The sequence below is a fragment of the Lemur catta genome, chromosome 1 (assembly GCF_020740605.2).
Source record: "Lemur catta isolate mLemCat1 chromosome 1, mLemCat1.pri, whole genome shotgun sequence".
Lineage (NCBI taxonomy): Eukaryota > Metazoa > Chordata > Mammalia > Primates > Lemuridae > Lemur > Lemur catta.
In genome coordinates, this window is record NC_059128.1 from 243,908,519 (window position 1) to 243,931,349 (window position 22,831).

Consider the following 22,831-nt stretch of genomic DNA (forward strand, 5'->3'; position numbering starts at 1 on the left):
ATCTGTTTTCCTTGTTAAATGAATGGAGTTTGAAAGGATTTTATACAACTATTGCATTTTATACTTATTATTACATTTACTAGGACCAGTGAATTAGCTTAGTCAAGAGATTACTCCAGAATTATTTTTGGAAAAGGGCTAATGTTTTTTAATTGGAGGTACCTTTGAGGTTGTAAGTTCACATATGAATTGAAAGGTTTGCCACTGGACAAAAAAAAATCTGTGACTCCTGATGAGGATCAACTGTAATAAGAGAAGCTGTCTGTGATACCACTTTGTGCCCATGTGTGCCCATCACTTAGCTCCCAGTTATTAGTGAGAACATGGTGTTTTTCTTTTCCTGAGATACTTCACTTAGGATGATGGTCTCCAGTTCCATCCAAGTTGCTGTAAAAGACATTATTTCAGTTTTTTTATGGCTGAGTAGTTCTCCTTGGTATATACACAGCACATTGTTTTATACACTCATCAATTGTTGGGCACTTAGGTTGATTCCATATCTTTTCAATTGTGAATTGTGCTTGATAAACATTCAGGTATACTATCCTGGTGAGGGGTACACTAAAAGCCCTGACTTCTTATACATTCATCCATGTAACAAAAACACTTGTACTCACTTAATATTTTGAAATTTAAAAAAAAAAAACTGTCTTAGAGAACCCAGAGTATGGGGTATTTGGGAAAAATTCTATGGGAATTTGAGGTCCAAAATATTTCTTTCTGTAGGGAATTGCAAATCCAATGCACACTGAACAAGTTCCTATCTATCTATATGTCTGTGTATCTATCTATCTATTTATTTATATTCTATGGAAAGAGCTAACCCCTAATAACATGGTAACCATAGCAAACATCAAATAAACCTCAAAATTTTAAGTTTAAAAGGCTAGGACAGTAGAGGCAAACTTATTTTTGTGATAAAAATTTTATGCATACATTGATAGGAGACGCTACATAGGTATTTGTTAAACTGAACTAAATAAAGTTTACACTGCCTTTGATGAACATTATAAAAATTAAAGAATTGTTGAAAGTGTTAATCATGAAAACCAAAAGTAAGATGTCGTTAGTGCCTGGTGTCTTGATGGAAGAATACCCTCAATTTTACTCAGGGTACCCCTCTAACTTTTGGAATCTTCATATAAAAATCATTTAAATATTTTTGAATTGAATGTGAAGTAATACGAGTCTCTTTTATTTCATGGAATATGAGCTTGGAAAAGTTAAGGTGATGATACCAAAGGAAGAGATACATCTGCTTCTAATCTCTTTGCTATATAAAGACATGGACACCAACTGTGATTTCATAATAACGGTTTTTGATTCTTAAAATACTAATTTCTTTTAAATATATAATAAATTTCCTTAGCTAAAGCTATAGAAAAGGATCATCATCATCTATTTCAAAATCACTTTCCAAAGTACTTAGTTTGCAGTTAAGGAAAACCCAGAACACATACCCTTTGTGAGAGCAAATGCTCTCATTTATGCTATAGGATCCAAAATATTAAAGTATAATTTTTGCTACCCCTCCCAGCCAGCCTTTTCTAAGGAGATCTATAAAATCCTTTCAGATTTGCTATGCTACCTTTCTTATGCTGACAGAGCATAAGAAATAAGTGGGGTGATACTAATAGAAGCTGAGAAAGGAAAAAAAAAGGATGGGGGAATTAAAGAGAGAAAAACAGAGCTGAGAAAGAAAATTTGGAACATTTAATAAAGGAATAGAAAAAAGAGATCTAGCACTGGTGAAAATTTTGAGATGAGAGATTTGACTGATGCCTTGCAGAGTAGAAATGTGGTAGGGAAAGACATCAAAACAGATTTTTAGGAAATGTGGTTGGGTGATATGTTATATAATTCATTCTTCACCATCTCTTCAGAAGAACTTTTATAAAAACTTTGCCTTTCAAGGACTGGATTTGGATATACTTTCCATTCATGGTCTGAGATAGGCCATAAAGCTATAGCTGGAAGGTAATTTTATTCAGGTAATAGTTGGATAGATTTTATAAAGTAATGCAGAGTGAAAGAAGATGTCTTTTTTTAAATTACAGCATGCATAATTTAATTAACAATAGTTATAACTCAGTGCAAAAGTGCTGAAATTCTTGATTCTTGTTAAGCCAAGAGTTTTGCAATTTCTGATTACCTTTTTTAGTTTGATAATTTAAACACCTCATGTCTCTCCTTGATTGTACATTGTTGTTTACACTTTTCCAAATATGCCTTATATTATAGATATTGAGTTCATTATAGACTAGAAATTGAATATCTAGAAAATAAAATAAAAATGGTTTCTTTAACTGTCTGATTAAAAGAAAACCCTCAATAGTATATAGATTAAGAAATTTAAAATAAAGCAGGTACTTGAACGTATATGTGTGTTTTAGTTATCAAAGATAACTCTTAAAGACTTGTGATTTATGGAAGTTACTTATTTTGTTTTTATAATTAAGTTTTATGCTTTTGCATATTAAATGGTTTAATCACTAAATATGGCCACCAGTAAATCTCAAATGTTTCATGTAAAATTTCCAAATAAATTTGGCATTTTAACTGTTAATATTCCTAGATATTATAATACCCCTGGGATCATGGGGTCCACGATTGGTAGGCAGTAAAGAAATAAATATCCTTATATTTTAATATTTCTGTTTAATTTTATACACATATTTCAAGCTTCCCGTGAACATTATGGGGTTCAAAATTACACTTTAGATTATTATGCTTATGATTCTGAAAAACAGAAATATAATTTAAAGAAATTTTGAAGGAGCTATGGGATGAGGGACAAAGCGAAAAGGTAGTTTTATAACACCATAAGAAGATGTTAGAGAAGAGAAAAAAAGAACACATTAACCAGATATAGAATAGGCTTTTTTAAGAAAAAAGTTCTTACCAGAGAACTTTAATCTTGCAAACACTGAACTCCCACCCCATAGAAGTTTAAATACTTTAATAGAATTTATTTCATCATGGTATACAGATGTTGTTGACAGAGTCCTCTGGAGGATCATTTTATTCTATTCCTTATTTTTCTAAATACCTTTTTTATATTATAAAAATAAATATATGATTAATAAATTTAATCTGCTTTACATCTGTTCTTATTTAATATATATTTGAAGATAGGTAATATGGAAATTTTATATTTCCTCTAAATGTATCCAGATTTGTGTAAATGTATCAAGCAAACTGCAGATAGTCTATGAGTGATGCACCACCGTGCAGACTGATGGCTTAAAAATGTTGCTAGCTATTTCTGACACACTTACTTAAAAAGTGATGGATTTCCCACTTTTTCCTTTTTTAGTATATTGTAATAAATACTCTACAGATTCTTCCTTTTAGCTCTATACTTTTGTTTGAAATAAGAAAAATTAAGAAGCTGTGGTAGGCAAAAACCAGGAGATAAGTCAGCAAAAGAAAATATGCAGTGGGATCTAGTATAATGGGACAACCAACAACATCTAAAAATAAGGAAAAAAGAAAAAGTGAGACTCCTTTAACTGAAAGAACATTACTATCACCAAAAAATGTAATTTAGGTAGAAATCTGAGAATGTGGGTAGGGCACCTTTATCTCTGAGATCCAACAAAAGCTGATTTATTAAATTAGCATCTTTAGACAACTTGCTGTGTTTTTTTTCCCCTTAATACATTCTCCTTACTCTTCCACCTAGCACAGTAGTCATCTTTTTAGCTTTACAGGGAGCAGCTGATTTTATAATTGAATTTGTACATCAGATAGCATTGTTTTGATAAGCTGACTCAGCTTAATTCACTGAAAAATATATTTGCCTTTTTTTGCAGCCTCTGAGAAGATTGTGACAACACACCATAGCTGTGTTCACATTTTATGAAACTATATTATGGACCCAGGTTGACACTAATTTCTTAGAAGGATTGGAAAAAAAGCTCAGCATGTTCATGTAACTTATTTTTTCAAACAAAACATAAGAATTATTCACTTTGCAAAATGTACCAATGACAATCCACTAGATGTGTTTCTTTTCTTGGCCCACCATAGAGATACCATAAAATTCTGTTTCAATTAAATTAATTAATCATTTTACATTAAATCTAAGGGTATAAACTTATATATGTTATTCAAAGCAATTCTACTGAGAATGACTAATTTTCTCAGGGCTTTGATAATTACTTTTGCAAACGTGTGAAGATGAACCAAGAGAACAGTCATGGGTTTATACCAAGCTTCCCTCTACAAAAGCCATTAGATCAATGAATTCACTCTTGATTGTTTCAGGGGTGCTCTTTGTAAGGTAGTAGAGAAATATACTATAGTTAGTAAAAAATTAGAGGGGCAAAGCCTTTAAACTACCACTTACTATGAAATATGTAGGACGCTATAAAGTTGATTTAAAAAACTGAAAAACCCAGGCTTAGAAGATTTAAAAGCACAGTATTTCTCTCCCTATCCCTCCCTAATAACTCCCTTCTTACTACAGTCACATCTGACAAAAATTCACTATGTGTTATCACTGGTCATTTCTGCAAATAATTCTACAATATCAGGCACCACCAGTTAAACAATTAAAAAATAAAGTAATAATACAACCCATAGAGTTGAATGTAATTACCTAAAAAACCAACATTTATGTCAATTTGGAAGCTACTTGATCACAGAACATGAAAGAAAGGTCAACTATTTCTTTCTCTTTTACCATCACACTCTAAATACATCATTAAAGAACCCACACCTGCATAAATTCCTCTAGGTTAAGTCCGTGAACACTTCCCATATACTGCTATACAAAGTTACACATCCATGCTGAGTTATTTACCATTATGTAGTGGTAATCTGCAGTGGGCCAGGGTTTTATCTGCAGGTTATTCAGAGAGGACTTATGTAGCATGATTTTAAAATCCAGGTTGGAAGCATAAACATAAGGTGTGTGCCTATAGTCTGAACAGAAGACTGCAGTTTGTAAAGTGATGTTTGGAGAATAATAAGAGAGGGTAGTAGAAAGGATATCTTTCATTTTAGAAATGCTGAGGCACAAAACACAGGTGCTTGTAGTACTTTCATACGTGAAATCCTTTCTCCTGTATGTGCATCATGTGTAAACGTAAAGTCTGTATGCTGCTGACTATTCGTCTCTGGTGTCCAATGAGTATGACTCCAATTCTTCTAATGTCACTGAGAGAGAGAAAGAGAAAGAGAAACAGAAAAAAGAGAAAGAGAGAATATGAATATTTAGATCTGGTAAATGCAAGAGAGAAAATGAATATTTAGATATATTAAATATGTACTATGTCACATTTGTCAAAAATTGTGTAGCTTAATTGTTAAGCAGAGATATAAATGAACAGCAAGAGTTTGTTATTTTTTTCTCTCTGGCTCCATAGAATACATTGAATTAATCTCAAATTTAATGATACAAAGAAAAATTTCATATCCAGGTATCTATGTAATATTAAGAAATTTCATAGGCCTAAAGGCTATATAAGATAATTATATAAATTTACAACAGTATTAGCAAAATGGTGAGTATGTAGGATAGAAGGTATATGTGAACTCCATTTGATTTCTCATAGTCTTTCAATGATCTAAAAAAATGCCATTATGTTGAACAGTATGAAATTGCCATTACTATCTTCAAACAGTGGCAATTTAATTCAGCTCAACCTAATCATTTTAGTATCCAGTCTTTTAAGCACATGTTGAGCATTTTTATTGCACCTAGGCAAAGGATAATCTTTGAGACAGTGGAAAATGGTTGCTCATTATAATATGCAAAAGGAGCACTGAAATGACATGATAATATTGCATTAATTTGATGAAGGTAATAGGAATTGATTATGCAACATTAGTATATGTGAATAATAAATAATTTGCCAAGGTAAAACTACATGGATATAAAGTCTATGATGTGGACAAGAGTAATAGGCATTTTAGAAAGCACTTAAAATATTTTAAATAGCTATTTCAAATAAATATATTCCTTCAAAAATAATAGCTAAATGTGTAATGTCCAACTTCCATTAGAACGATAGAAATGGTGAGGAAAGACTGGAAATTATATACTAGCTTAAAAAAAGGTGTGCTTGATATAGCATTTAAATTTATAATCCCCTGAGCAGAGCATCTAATTATAGTAATAAACCTAGTACTACTTACTCGATGCTCATTCTTGAAATTAGGTCAAAAGTTGTAAACCCTGCTGCCATGAAGTTATTCTTATATTGCCCCATCTTTATAGAATCCAGCCAGTCACCAACTGTGACAAACAAAGGATATTCAGGAACTTCACCAGGAGACTCTGGCATTCTGTAAGGAAGAAAAAAAAAACCCATAGAGACCATTTAAAAGCCAGATAAAGCAAGAATTATCTATTTTTTTCCCTTTTATAATACTCTTTTTTGTGACAGATTTTTACTATTAAGATTATTTTTAAATTTCAAAATATTAAGGAGGTACAAATGATTTTATTACATGGATACCATGAATAATATTTAAGTTGAGGCTTTTAGTGTGCCCATCACCAGAATAGTGTTCATTGTACCCAACAGGTAAATTTTTGTACCTTACACCCCTCCCACCTTCCCCACTTCTTGGTTTCCATTGTCCTTTACGTCTGTCAGTGCCTGTGTGTCCACTGTTTAGCTCCCAAATATTAGAGAATACACGTGATGTTTGTCTATTCCTGAGATACTACACTTAGGTTAATGGTCTCTAGTTTCATCCAAGTTGCTGCAAAAGACATTATTTCATTTCTCTTTATGGCTGAGTAGTACTCTCTGATACACACACAACCACACACACGCGCACACATATACACCACATTTTCTTTATCCATTCATGAATTGATGGGCACTTAGGTTGATTCCACATCTTTGCAATTGCGAATTGTGCTGTGATAAATATTTGGTGCAGGTGTCTTTTTATGTAAAATGACTTCAACCTCTAATCCTCCATCTAATATTATCCTTCATTTATAAAAAAATCTCTGATTTTTCATCTTATTCAAGTCAGTCACTTTTAAAAAATTTATTTATCAAATCAGTCAGTTTTATCTGGTGAAACATTTGTTGGTTTCTTTTGTCTTTTTCTGCTTTTTGCTCCTACTGGATCTTAGACTTGATAGATCTTGAGAAGACTCAGATATTACTATCTCCTTTTCCACTTTTTTCTCTTGCATAAAATTGTGTTTTGAAACACAATAGCTTATCCCTTATCCCTACAAGGAGAGTAACTAGCGGGAGGCCATTCACTCTTACCCTTTCTGACCTTCCGCTCTCCATGTCCTTTTACCTTTTCCATATTTGCTAGGATAGCTCTTCTCCCTTTTTATGGCGAATTCATTGGTCAAGCCTCCATTTATTTACTCTCAAACATTCTGCGAGAATTTACTATTTGTTAAAAAGTAATTTCTGCCATTATAGAGTTTAGTTGCATGAATAAGATTTTCATGCATACAAGCATAGGGTACTGTAGCCTAAAGCACAGATAGTAATGAGGCACAAAACAAAGCAAAAGCAAAGTAAGGTTGGGTTAAGAAAAGGAATCCACCATTGATGGGTCTTAAAGGCAGTGATACAGCAATCTTTATTTTTGTTTCTAAGATCTGATGTAAAAGGTCATTCCAGTTGGAAATATTTTTGTAGTTTTAATATAAAAATAATATAAGGGTATTACTTTGAAAGGCTAGGGTATATATATATATGTGTGTGTCTGTGTGTGTGTGTGTGCTAACATACATATATACATTTATATGCTATATATAAGAAATAGTTTTTATATAAATATAAAATAGCTAAAGTCAGAGGGAATAAAAATGGAATTAACCTTAGAAATTATAGTAAAAATAACCCAAAATTGTGTATTTAAACCATCTTGACAATAAATTATATTATTTTGCTTATAAAAATATGCAAAATTTATATTAAAAATATTTTGCATGTTTTAAAAAATAGTAGTAAAAGTGCATTTATATTAATAGATGTGTTATTAGCCCTCTAGGGTAATAAATATGTCATCTTAAGAATTCTTAGAACTAGAGTTTATATTAATTGGTAAAGCAGTAACAATCTTTTAAAAAAATATGTTTAATGTTTGAGTCAAATTAGTACTAAGTATTGAAAAGCATTTTTATTAGAAGTTAATCACTGAATTATTTTCATTAGAATATTGAAGTTTGTCCAACTTTCATGTACTTTGTTTTAAAAAATTTATAAAGTTAAAGAATGAATGAATCCATAGAGGCTAAAGTAGAGCCATAGTTTTTAATATTCATATTTGGAATATTTCATCATAATGTGTTTATCATTCACATTTAAACTATTTCAGCTTTAACTAGCAACTGGTAATATATGAGCACACATAATTAAACCATATGAAGTAAGAATTCCTCTACTGTGAAACAGAAAGGCATACATGTAAGTATATGGGAATGGGAGTTAGGTTCTAAGGTTAATGCTTAACGTGAAAATTTAAAATCCTTAACAATCAAAATTGCCTTTAAAAGGACCTGAGTCTTTCAGGAGCACAAGTTGTATATGTTACAACTCCCAAAGACTCTCAGAGGTGCCCCTTGGAATTCAGGACAAAGTTCCTGCTAAAGGCCTAGAATTCATTCCTTTGGTTTTTCTTTAGTTGCTACGTTGACTTCCCTTTTTCTAAACTGAGGTCTAGTTGAAGGTGGAGGTGGGGGTGCACAGGGATGACAGGGAAATTCAGGGGCTTTTGCTCTTTATATATAATTGGAATTTGCATAAATTAAATGCATGTATCTTATGATTACACTTTAATCCCTATTGAGTGTAGTTACCCTCAATAGTGACTTCTGTCCTTTTTACCACCTCTCAATTCTATTATCACATTTCCTGTTTGAGGAGTGTTAAGCCACATTCTTTTCTCCCATACTACATATTGGAATGCTATTTGATTGTGGGCTGTTCCACTTTAATTAATATCAGAATGATTAATAATTTGATCTGAAACAAAGATTAGTCATGTTTAAGGTCAAAAAGCTATCATAGCATCTACCACCAAATACATGAATTGTTGCTATACTTCTTCAAGGTTTCCTAGGGGTGTTTATGTTAATAAGTATCATCAAATAAAAATTCATATGTAAAAATAAAATAATAAAAGTCTCTGTGGCAAACAAAGAAGTTTTTTAATTGTAGCATTTTTCAGAGTATTCACTACTCTAATGTGCATTTTAAACATGTAAGATAATTCAAAATAGCTTCTGCATTATTTTCCTGAATTATTTGACCAGTTTCTATGGCATACAGTTTGGGAAAGCCTGCTATACTTTGCTAAGTTTAAATATCAAAATGACCAAGATACCCTTGTTGCTTATTTTTTTTATTTTTATATATTTTTATTTCAGCTTATTATGGGGGTACAAAAGTTCAAGTTATATATATTGCCCATGCCCTCCCCATCCCAAGTCAGAGCTTCAAGTGTGTCCATTCCCCAGACAGTGTGCATCACACTCATCATGTAGGTATACACCCATCCCCTCCCCCCACCCCCACCTCTATCCGATACCCAATTGGTGTTATTCCCAAATGTGCACTTAGGTGATGATCAGGGAAACCAATTTACTGGTGAGTACATGTGGTGCTTATTTTTCCATTCTTGGGATACTTCACTTAATAGAATGGGTTCCAACTCTCTCCAGGAGATGAAAAGGGACTCCATATCACCGTTATTTCTTATAGCTGAGTAATACTCCATGGTATACATATACCACATTTTACTAATCCATTCATGAATTGATGGGCATTTGGGTTGTTTCCACATCTTTGCAATTGTGAATTGTGCTGCTATAAACATTCAGGTGCAGGTGTCTTTTTTATAGAATGACTTTTGTTCTTTTGGGTAGATGCCCAATACTGGGATTGCTTATTAACATAAATAAAACCACACATGTTAGAAAATTGAATGTCCTATTTCAAAACAATGTGGCTCTCATATCTTTTAATTACTTGTCAAAGTAGTTTGTTGAAAGTGAACAAAATTAAAAGAATTTATTTAAATGACTTTCCTGTCATAGTCTTAGACCATTCTCAATGCACAGACATAGTCAGATGACTTCCACTTCTCTTTCCTGAGATAACACCGGAATAACTCTTGAGCTTTCACAATTTCATGTAATTGGTGAGTGGACATGTAATTTGCTAATTTTATGTCCTTAGTGTAGAAAGGTCATGGAAGGACATTCTGTATATTGTACGACTTAAATGGCCTATTTCCCTGTTGAAAAGCATCCACTATTTGCTCCCAGAATGTTTCAATACTATAATTCCCTTTCTCTACACACCTCTTTTACTCTTTGGCCTCTATATGACTGCAATGGCAGTTGATTTAGTAAGGTCAGGGTCCTCTCATTGTTCACAGCCACTGTGCAATAACTTTTCTTTCACCTTATCTAATAACGAAGTTGAAAAATGCTGCTATTTGCTGGCTTCGAGGGCTGGGTACCATCATCCTCACATGAATTCTCTGGAATATTACCTAATAAACAATAAATGCCCTTTCTTATCAAACATGTACAATGATAAATTTAGTCTGCTATTTGCTGAGGATGTAGAAATTTCTGCTATTTGGTGATTAGTGGGTACTGCCTGCCTGAGAAATGTCTACAGCAAAACCTGCAGATCACATTTAAAAAGTACATATTGTAGAACAGAAGGTCAAGGGTCTACTTTTTTCCTCAGAAAAATGAGAATGGGCTAGCCTCAGGAAATTTCAGGTATAATTATGGTCAATTTATATTACAGAAAGGGCTGGAGTATAGGCATAATAGGTAATGTTACAGTTTAAGGGGCGATAAGTATATAATCCTAATGTATCTAAATATGTAAAAAGTGAATAGCTCTGATAGAGCCCAGAAGTTTTTATTCTAATGAGCCCTTTGAGTTCACAATAGTACTAGCCTTTTAACTTAGAAGGTTCTTAGATAGGTTATGAATATGCATCAATACTGCCATTAAAAGGCAAGAAGGCTTTTATCCTCAAAACTTTTCTGTGTTTTATATTTATCACGTAAATATAATAGTAATAGATATATTAAAATGATTTAAGAAAGGTTATATTTTGAGAAACACTATTACAAAGTAGAGTACTATTTCAATACGAAACTTTCACTAACTTACAGGCTTTTCTATCCTTACTACTTTTTTTTTTCTAGCTCATACATTTATATATGGTTAGCAGAAATGTACAAGGAGGGTCTATTCTATTTCATATTGTCTTTATTTTGAATATTTATAAATATTAATATTTTCATGTTTCAACAGTCTTCATAATCAAATGAGTATATAATATTCTATATGTTGATTGCTTAATAATTTGTAATTCCCTAAAGTTAGACTCTTAGGTTGCTAGCATTTATTATACATGATTATGCAATCTTAAACCACATATATTTTTGCTTCAGTTGAATTGCTTTCCAAATGGGGAAAAATCCATAAGACAGAGAATTTTTTTTTTTTTTTTTTTTTTTTTTGAGACACAGTCTCACTCTGTTGCCCGGGCTAGAGTGCCGTGACGTCAGCCTAGCTCACAGCAACCTCAAACTCCTGGGCTCAAGCGATCCTACTGCCTCAGCCTCCCGAGTAGCTGGGACTACAGGCATGTACCACCATGCCTGGCTAATTTTTCTATATATATTTTTAGCTGTCCATATAATTTCTTTCTATGTTTTGTAGAGATGGGGTCTTGCTCTTGCTCAGGCTGGTCTCGAACGCTTGAGCTCAAACAATCCACCCGCCTCGGCCTCCCAGAGTGCTAGGATCACAGTCGTGAGCCACCGCGCCTAGCTGAGAATTTTTTTAAAAGTGTAAGTGAAAACTCTGATGGCAGGAATCATCTCTTATACATCTTTCTATTTTCTGTAGGCCCTAGCACAATGCTGAAAACATTAGAGTAACTCATTAAATAAGTGATACTTTAGACTTGAATATTAAATTCTCTGCAGAAAAGTTTGATCCATTACAAGATGGACCAATCTTAATGAATAATCTGTTTGCATTTAATTCCAGTAAGTTTAAAAAAAACTAGAAAAATAAGTGCCTGTTGATATAATGGTCAACCTATTAAGGAATATGCTGTTTATTTAATTAATTCCTTGTATTGTGAAAATAGTTTTTTATTTTCTATTTATAGTTCACAGAGTGGAGGAAGAGGCAGCTATAGGTGGAGTCAGGTGGCACTGAGTTGAGGGCTCATATACAATTATAACCAGACTTAGAACTACAACAGCACATTCACCTTATTCAATATCACTGCTTTTACATGAGTTTCTCATATCATTACTCAGAGACTGCACTTCAAACTATTCAGTTAATATATATACCTGACCTTTTAAGGAAGAAGTTAATCAGATAAAAAAGGAAACATTGCCCTCTTTACAATTAAGACTAACATTCAATTTGAATGCAAGTTAAATTAATAAAAGAATTTTGCTAAATAAAAATTTTTAAAGTGTAATTTTACTCGAAATGCTATAAAATCCCAAATGCCACGTGCTATATATCATATGGATATTTCATGTTTGTGGGCAAGATCTATTTATTCAAAACAGTGACTCTCCACAGCATTAAATTGGAGAAATGAATTATTTTTTGTCAGACTTCTATTTTCATCAAGTTGTTTCATTCAGTTGTTTTTTTTCTAATTGATATGATTGTTTCATTCTCCTAATAAAGCTAATAAGTGGCAAATGGTATGGAAAATGACAAATTTTCAAAGAAACTGTTAAAAGTATAGATGTATTTGAACATTAAGAGGGATAGATGCAGAACAGGAATAAGACTTTTACAAAATCTCCTGTGATTCTTAGTATCCGGCACATGGTTCCTAAAGCCAAAGTAATAGATCAGTGAATCTCAAGGAAAGCCTGTTTCTGTAAGAAAATAATTGAGAGTCAGGAAATAGATTTCATATTAAATGCCAACTGCAATTCATTGGCAGTGGTTGTCAAAATGTGGTCATGAAAAGTATACCGAGGCAGCATCTGGGCTCAGTGGGAAAGAGGACTGTGAGATTAGTAATGTCTGCCATAGCAAGGAAAAGAAACAAAACATGTATTTGCCAACATTGGAAAAATTTAATATATAGAAATGCCTGAGGATATAATTCTGGAACTATGTTACTGCCATATTTTCCTCAAATTCCTATATTGTTACAGTTACTACTTTCTTTTTTCAAATAATGTTCTTCAAGTGTCTGGGCATTGTGGGAGAATGTTTGAGTGATAGATGAACAAGCGCTGATTATGTACTACCTATATGGCATTAATCAAGAACTTTTCAAAATGAATGGAAAATTTTATATCAAATTGCTGAATGTTATTGCACTCAGAAGATAGCATTATTGGTGCATTATTAATTGAATGGAGGGGAGTAGTACTATTCAGTCTTAGAACATTACACACCATTCTCTAAAGCAGAGGTTCTTAATTATGGTATTATTAGTATGAGCTTTTCTCTAGCTCAATGGTTTACATATTATCAGAAGCCAAGTGCTTGAAAGTTCTATGATAGACTTATATGTACTAAAGAAGGCGGTGCTTGCAATTACCAAGAGTTAATATTCTATAAGATCCCTAACAGTGGCCCAGTGGGTGGTAAGAATATTCATTCACAAGGTGCCTTGGCCTGGGCAGCAAAACATGATTTCTGATGCAGTTGATTATCACAGACTGGCGCCATCCATCTGGACAGCTGCTGCCCATACCTGGCTGACACCTTTGAGCTGATAGTCAAGAAGCCCATAATCTGGAAAATTCTTTGTCAGTGACAAAGACCTAGAGCAGGGATTAGAAGAAAGCATTATTTTCCCATTACACTGCAGCTCTGTCCCAAAGGGCATTGGCTGGCTGACTGCCATGTAGTATACTCAGTAGTCTTCCCCGTGTGGAGGAATGAGGGTGAGGGTTGAGGATGGAGAATGAATATGTACGACAGTGTGGGTGGAGGTGGGGGAGGTAGGGCTGGGTGAAGAGACACTGTGTGGTCATTGAGCCACATAGTGCTGTTAAACTATAGGACCCCAGATGTAACCCTGGACTCTGTGGGAGTATGCCCACTTGGGGCTGGGAGCAGCTACAAAGCAATCCTGAAGGTTGGGGGAGAGGGAGAAAAGGGTGTTTCAAAGTGCATGGCTAGGCACTGTTTCAGATGCTGTTCTACACAAAACCTTGCCCTCAAGCTGGGTCCTCTCTCCCAGGGTCTGTGCACCACGACAGCTACAAATAATTCTTTAAAAGGTGGTGATAAGGCATTATTGTAAAATGAAAGAATGTGAGGGTAGTTTGAAATTTGCATTTATGAAAGGATGATGGCCTATATTAATATGGTACCTTTGTGAATTATTTTTTTTACCATTAATTGGATTTAAGATTGTACTTATAATGTTGCCACCTTCACTTGTACAGTATATCCATATACTTTCTTGGGTAGGAGAGAAAGCAAACATGTTGGGAACTGCACAGAGCTCTGAATATTCCCATAGGGAGTGCATCAGACACAAGAATGTCAGCAGGAAAAGAAGGTGAGAATTGCTGCTCCAAATAATGAATGGCTTCTCTGACCAACACTTTTTCAATTAGGCACTCTGACTTTGGAGAGGAAAAACTGCAGATGTAATGTTTATGAAATTTCCAATATGCTAATATAAGATTATTAAGCTTTGGGTGTCACAGCCTTCCTCATCCTCCTTTGTCATCTTCATTTCTTCCCCTCTTACTACTATGTCAAGAGAAAGGATAAAAGCTTCTCAGGTGAATTCTTGAGAAAAAAGCAATTGGAGTGGAATAAAAACCACGGACACCTAGTGGATGAGAGAGTTATGTCAGCATAGAAGTGTGAGAGAAACCTGGGAGCTTGGGGATACTAGAGGAAAGGAGTGTGTAGGAGAGTTTCGTAAGAGTTGCTGTGGATTACACACTTAGACCCCTTTACAGGTTTGACAGATATATGGGAGGAAAGATTGAAATTCTGCACTGTGTCATGTTTCCTTAACCCAACATCACTCTGGGACAGACAGCTGGGTTCTGCGACTTGGGAGATGGAGCGGCAGTGTCATCGTTTCATAAGCATAAAGCAAACCAGGCATCTGTGAGCTAACATTGCTGTCCTTTAGTCTACCACATCTCTTTCCCCTAAATAGTCTCAGTTCTCTGGGATCAGAGATAGGGTGGATGGGTGGTATTGGGGGTCAGGAGGTATACCCAGGGAGCCCATTCAGGCTGCTGTGAAAATAAGAATGTTGATAAAGGTTCAGGCATTCTAACCTTAGAACCCTGGTTCTTTTTGTTTCTTAAGCAAAACTATATTAATGGCACAAGCTGTAGCCCATATGTCTTTGTCAGAAACAAGGAGAGCATATCAGTCACAAAAACTTCCATTTGGTCTCCCAGAGATTAGATTTTAGAATTGAATCAAGCTGCCAACTTTATATAAAGCACCCAGCTCCTGGCCTGCGTGTGGTGGTGGTCTCACGAAGCCCGCCGCTCTCTGGCCTGTTCCGCTGGATTGCTGCGCACCCCGCTAAATCATAAACCTCTGGCACCCAGACACACCCTTCATTTTGAGGTGACCTCTGGATCCTTTTTACTTTTTAGCATTTTCTCATTTTAGATCCTTCATCAGTATTTTCCAAATACAATGATCATTCACAATCTTGAAAAAGCAGAGAAAAAATTGTTTTACCTGCTTTTCTTCAAAAAGGACCCTCTTACCTGCCTGCTTCTATAGCCGTAGGACAGTCAGACAGCTTTGTTGATGGGCACTGGCTGTGGAGTCTATTGACCCTACACCACCACCACAAAAGGCCCAGACCAAATGATTTCAGTTTATAGATGCCAATGTCCTCTTTCATTATTGCAGACTTACTTCATGATCCCTTTCCACTATTAATAGTTCTTTCACTTCAGTGTTAAAGCATAACCAAGTCACTTTAATAAAACATACAAAAACAAAAAGCAACAAACATTTCCTCTAACTACTTCTCTTTCTCATCATACAGGGTTCTTGACATAAAAAATCAGTGCGATGTATTGCTCCTCTCTCTGACCTCATAGTCACTCCTCTCTTGCAATATGTCACATACAACTTCATCGAAAATGCTCTTGCAAAGGCTTCCCATGAACACCTGAATACCTCATTGCTAAATCCAACATGCTCACTTCACATTTTATTTCACTGAAGCTTTGTAAAGCCATGGGCATTCTACTCCTTGAAACTCTCTTCCCTTGGCTTTTGTAATACTGTTCTTTCCCTGTTTTCTTCATCACCTGTCTGGCTCTTCTTTCTCAGTCTCCTTTGGGTACTCTTTTTCAGTTCATTCCTTAAATCTTGGCGTTCCAGGGGTTGCATTCTTTTCCTCTATTTATTTGCATTCTTTATGTTCTCTGCTGGTTGTCTTAACTACATTTAATGCTTCAGCTACAATCTATATGCTGATGATTTTCAAATCTACATATCTAGCCCAGATCTTTTCACTTGAGGTTCAACCTATAAATATAACTGCCTAGATGTTCCACAGACATTTCTAACTCAGCATGCTCAAAATGGCCTCATTTCTATTCTAAAAACTTGTCGCTCTTCCTCTGTCTGTTAGTGGTAATACCATTCACCAGTTTTATGAGAAAGAAACTTGATAAACGTCTTTGATTTTTTTTATCGTTTTCCCTCCATATTCAATCAGTGATTAAGATACTTTGGTTTTCCTAATAATATTACTATTTATTATTAGGAAATAATAATAATAAATTCATTCTCTTATCTCCTAACCCCAAGCTCATTCCCATTTCAGAAGTCAAGCCCTACTCTTTTCTAGCTTTGATTGTTGAAATTGTATAACTGTCTCTATTTCCAGTCTTGTTCTTTGTTTTGTACTCACAGTCTAAATCATCCCTAGAGTGATTTTTCAGAAATGCAAATGTGATCATGCCATTCTCTTGCTTGAAATCCTTCAATGGCTGTCCATTGCCTTCATGATAAAATCCAAAGTGCCTTTCCTCCCCTTTACTGCTTCTTTTGTTGGACTGCTTTAGGGAAGATGGGCTAGAGTAATAGTTTAATCTCTAGCTATTTCATGCTTGGCTTCACTTTACTGAGGCTGCCAATTAGTGATTTAGAGGTGAACTCTTAAGTGCTGTGCTGTGAAGTGAGCCTTGGCCTTGAAGAGATCAGCCTACTGTCACTAAAAACCTGCACTGACTTGAACCTATAACCTGAAGTTGAACGTCTATAAAGCTCCTTCACTATCCCCTGAGTCAGGAAAGTGAGCTACAGAAATGCTTGGTTATTTCTAGGTCCTATTTGGCCTAAATGAAGAAATATATCTTTGATTTTCTGATATTTAAATTGTAATATTTTCAGACATAGATGATAGTCTTTTTTTTCTCCTACTTTTCCTGCTCTTATAATTGCTTTTCACAGAGAGGTGAGTAGACCTTCTCAACTCTACTGACTTTTGCAAAATGGTGCATGAGTGGCTTCATTTTCTTGTCTTGTCATCTGTTCTTTCTGATATAAAGAATGGAAAGTAACAACAACTGGGTATGATCATATCAGCAGGGAACATCCTTGGTCCTGGTTGATTCACAAATTGCCCCTGTCTTGCCTGCCATTTCAAATACAGGGACAGAACATGTAATGGACAAGAAAATTAAAGGGGCTGCACATATACACAAACTCTACTTATAAAGGTAGGAAAGGATCAGTAAATAAAAAAAGGCTATAAAAATCTCAAAGACCCATATAGGAAAAGATATAACCAAAGTAATTCAGTATTTAGAGAGAGAGAGAAAAGAGAAGGGGAATCTGTTTTCTTATAAAAAAATCAATTTTTTATTTAATATTAATAATTTACCTTTTCAGCAGATAAATAAAATATGATTTATACAAAGTTGACAACTAGGCAATTATCAAGGCAAATTTTTCCCTCTCTACCTGTTATTCTTGTTCTATAGCCTGTAAGAAATTATGATTATCAAGATAAAAAACTCAACATTATTCATCTTACACAAGGATGTCCTCCACCAGGGTGTGAAGGGCACTGGGATTGCGGATGAGTTTGTCAAGGAAGCTGACAATGTCGGTAAATTTTGGTCTGTGATTTCTCTCCTTCTGCCAGCAATGGAGCATTAGTTGGTGTAGAGATGCTGGACAGCCCATGGGAGCTGGAAGTCTGTACCCTTCTTCAATGGACAGAATGACCTAAATGCAAACATACACAGATTATTCTCTTATTTGGGGGACAATAACATATATGGTAACTTACAATTCCTTTTTTATACAAGCAGTAGAAACAAAAATAATAGTAAGCATGAAAACCACTTGTGAGCACAAGAGGTCTAAATAAGGATAAATATAAACATTGTGAACAAAAACTGCAAGTAGCTCCATTGCACCTGCTCACCCCACCTGAGAGGAAAATATGTTTTAAACATGTGCTTCCAGTACACAGAAGGTAGGTTAAGTTTCATTACAATCTCAAGATTTTGTTTTTCTGTGATTTAGCTAGAACATCTCAAAATCCAATTAGAACATCAGAAAGTCAGCATGAGATTGATGCATTTAGTACAAACTACATGTAACAAATGTTTTAAGAAAAATTTAAGCAAAATTCTACTGAAGCACTGATTTCCTGAGTCATTTTTTTATCCTTTTATTATAATGACAATATGTATTCTTTTTCCAACCATGATTCATTCCTTTTTTTGTTATCATTTATTTAATTCCTCTTCTGGCTTTCCCTTAGTCTGACACTGACCTGATTATAAAGTCATTCTTCCATAACTTCCAAGGTCATGTAATCCTTGAAATACTATTAATGGCTAGTTTAAGGCCACAGAGCAATAAGAGCATTCAGCCTGATTATTTCTGGGCCAGTGTGCTCCAACAGAACTTCTGTGATGAAAGAAATGGTCTCTTTGTACAACATGGTAGCACATAGTCTCCGCACATGGCTACTGAGCACTTGAAATGGACTAGTAGGCGAGAAACAGAATTTTTAATTTTAGTTAGTTTTAATCAATTTAAATTTAAATTTCTATAGCCACATGTGGCTAATGGCTACTGTATGGGTCAGTGGAGCCACAGGGAAAGGAATCTATGTAAGAACCGAAGTTAAGAGTAAAAACGAGATAACAATAAATATCTCTCTTGGTATTTAGGAAATCACATACAAGATAAGGTAGGACATTCATCTGTTGAATACATAACTTACTTGTGAATTTCCTAACAATGTGATAAAATTGACCCTGAATTTACGTAGCTTAGGTTTTTATGAAACATTCAAAAGTATTCACCCGAACATTTATTCTTATATTATCTCTAGGAGAAAGATAAAGGAAAGGGTTTATTACCCACATTTCTGAGGTGGGAAAACTCACCTCTGAGAACAGACTAATACTTAAAGACAGGCAAATTTAACCTTACCCCGGCCATGCCCCTTTCTAAAATCAGAAATGTAAAAATGCAAATTAATTTCTTTTTTAATTGATACTATTTGACATGACTCTGAAATATTTTTAATTTATGTTAGAGACAGTTTGCAAAAAAAGGAGCAATAATATGCCTTCAGGAACCTCTTAACTGCTAAGTTTTAGCTTTCTTAGTAATAGGGAATTTCTCATAATCTCATCATTGTCTTTGCGACCAGAATACTTTAGCCTGTCAGAATACCAGCAATTCTCTACTCATTTTATATTCCATTATTGAACAGGATTTTTTGTCATATGTTTTCTGACTACTCTTGCTACCAACTGGGCTTGAATTTTAAGACTTTTTTTTTTTGCACATTTTAGTAAAACAGGATGTTTTAACAGGATGTGTGTAAAAACACTTGCAATGCATCAAAACTATTGCAGATAGCTTGGAGAAGTAACTAAGAAAAGTAGGATAGAATTTCATTATAGAACAACTTTGAAATTTGACCCTTGGAATGCTCAATAGTCAATTTACCACAGTTACCTAATTATAAATGCATGGAATAAAATAGGTGACAAGTGAGGTTATATTCTGAGAAAAAAAATAGCTGCCTTTATTGCATATCTACCACGTACTAGGTGCTTTGCATATTTTTCTTCATTTGCTGGTTAAAATAATTCAATGTGGTACTTATTATTGTCCTCATTTCTTAAATGAGACAATTTAAACTCAGAAAAGTTAGGAAGCTTGCCAAAATTCACATAGCCAGTAAGCGGCAGGGTTGGAATTTGAACTAAGTTCCTTTTAACTTCCAAAACTTCCCTCTGACCATTCCCTAGAAATGCTTTTCAGTTCTCATGATATAACATCTTTTTCTCTAATTATATCTTACCCAACACAATTTTAGTAGTGAATACCATGTTACCTTTTGTCATAGCATCTGCTAATGGGACTTCAATATTTTATTTAGATTCTATATTTAATATTCTGGGTAAATAAAAAAAATTTATTTTATAGCTTGCAAAATGTAACGTCGAACTGAACCAAGTCATTTCTAAATGGTACTGAGTCTTGTGCACATTTCTATTATTGTAGCCATTACATTGCATTATAATTTTTTCATCTGCCTTTCCTCTAAGGCTAGACATACTTGAAAGCAGGAATTATGCCTCCATATTTTGTCTGCACATGATTTAGTACCATGCCTGACACATTAATAAATATTACTGACCTAAACAGAAGCTATTAAAAGAAATGTTTGGACTTGTCTTGATAGAGAAGCAGATTCTTAGAAAACTTCGAGTCTCAAGGTACCAAAACACAGTTAAAGTGCAAGCATGAGAGCACTGGAGGTCCTCTTTGAAGAAAATATTAATTACAAACATGATGCATCAAGCACTGGTGTCCAAAAATAATTTCATGATGTCACTTTGGTTTGCCTGGACAATGAGTCAGATAAGACTGGGCAGTTGCTCTTTCCTTGGAGGTAGGTACTTGACCCAAACTCAGGTTCCTATAAGACCGGTGGCTGCCTCCTCCTGTCCAGAGGGGTTACTATTTCCCATTGGCTGCAGGTCCTCAGCTGCTGGGTAGCTGACTTTCCCAGACAACTCTGGTAAACAGGTGGCACCCAAATCTAGACTGCTTAGCATTAAGCAGGCTGTTTATTTCCTCCTGACAAAGTTGCTCTCATGCTCGTCCTGTAAGAGGAGAGAATGTGAGAGGGTAGGTTTCCTTGTCTGAAACCTTTTTACCCATCATATGTCCAGCAGGTGTCTGGTTCCAGCATACCCCTCTGTGTGGGCAGTGGGAGGCTCAGGACACAAAGGACGTTGCTTCTTGCTGAACTCTGGCTTCTAAGTTTCCTCAATTCTTTAACTTGTGACCTTGTGAAATTTGTTTTGAGCCCTGGCTCATTGCAGCTTCCAAACACAAAGGAACCCATCTTATAGGAAAATAATAACAACAGTGACAATGATAAAAACAGGTAATGATTGAGAGCTCTTGAGTACTTTCAAATGCCAGTTCTAAATGATTGTACATGTATTAATTCTTTTAATCCTCACAATTTTAAAAGGTAGGTACAATTGTTATCTCCATTTTACAGACAAACAACTGAGTTACAGAGGGGTTTAACTTGCCTAAGATCACACATCTGAAAATTCTGCCTTCAAAGGCAGCCAGAGAAGAAATTTCTATCTTTTAAGCAATTCACAAAATTGCTTAAAACATATCTTTTAATGGACTTTTTAATTTATTCATCCAAACAGATACATATTAATCACTTTAAACAAACTTTTAACCATTCTATGTGTAAGGGATAAGATAATGGGTAGGATATATCTCTGTCTTTAGCAAACATATTATTTAGTTCAAGAGTGACCAAGGAGTACAAACATGACAAGTGCCACATAGAACAAGGTGCTATGGAAGCATGTGGGAGGAATACCTAACCCAGCCCCAGGAAGACTCCTCAGAGGAGGTGAGCTGAATCTTAAAGGATGTGTAGAAGGCAGCGGGGTCAAATAGGTGGGTTGAAGAAAGGAGATGTGATCTGGAATGAAAGTAGATTTATGTGGCTAGAACAGAGTCCTCAAGAAGAATGGTGAGGTTTGAGGCTGGGAAGTTAAGTAAAACTATATTTCTTGAGGTCATGAATGACTTAGCATGCCATAAACTTAGACTTTATGCAAAGGGGAAAAGGATTTTAGTCAGTAAATTATATTAGATTTTCCATTTAGAAGAGCTCACTCTGCTGCACTGTGGAGAGTGCACTGGAGAGTCAAGGGTGGCCAGGAAGGGGGTTTACAGTGGTCCAGGCCAGGAATCAGGATGGCTTTAGTGGAGGCAATGGCCACGGTGGGTGTACAAGAATTGGACTGACTTGACAGGACTGGGCTGAGATCAGATGTGACAGTAGAGGGTGGAGACAAACATAACTTCTAGGTTTTTGGCTTGGTCAGCTGGTAAAGAGAGAGGACAGAGGAGAAGAAGCAATTTGAGGGCTGGGGTGGATGATGAGTTTCGTTTTTCTGTGAGCTTTCTGGTTTTAGATTCAAGGAAAATATATGCCTCCGAGGGCTTATTATGTGTCAAGTTCTGGGTCAGGTGTTCTTTAACACAGTTTACCTTATTTAGGTCTCAAAATACCTTATTATGTGAATATGATTATACACATTTTATAGGTGAGAAAATCAAAGCTCAAACTGATTAATGGATTGGATCAATATCACATAGCAGATTTTGGTTATTAGCCCTTTATCAGATGTAGAGCATGCAAATATTTTCTCCCATTCTGTAGGTCTTCTAAATGAAGTATTGCGAGAATGGAAAAATAAACATCACATGTACTATTAAATTGGAACTAATGGATTAACACTCGTGCACATATGGTAATAAAACTCAAT

The 22,831-nt window shown here is 34.8% G+C and overlaps 1 protein-coding gene across 1 annotated transcript in view; it reads right to left on the bottom strand.

The window, feature by feature from the left end:
• Positions 1-5,048: 5,048 nt before the first annotated feature.
• Positions 5,049-22,831, bottom strand: part of EPHA6 (EPH receptor A6) — an 836,036-nt gene continuing 818,253 nt past the window's right edge. Inside the window, exons 16-18 of the mRNA XM_045557615.1 lie at positions 18,016-18,209; positions 6,145-6,294; positions 5,049-5,163 (exon numbers count right to left, since the gene is read on the bottom strand). Of these exons, the coding sequence (XP_045413571.1) occupies positions 5,049-5,163; positions 6,145-6,294; positions 18,016-18,209 (459 nt within the window). The remainder of the gene's footprint in view (positions 5,164-6,144; positions 6,295-18,015; positions 18,210-22,831) is intronic.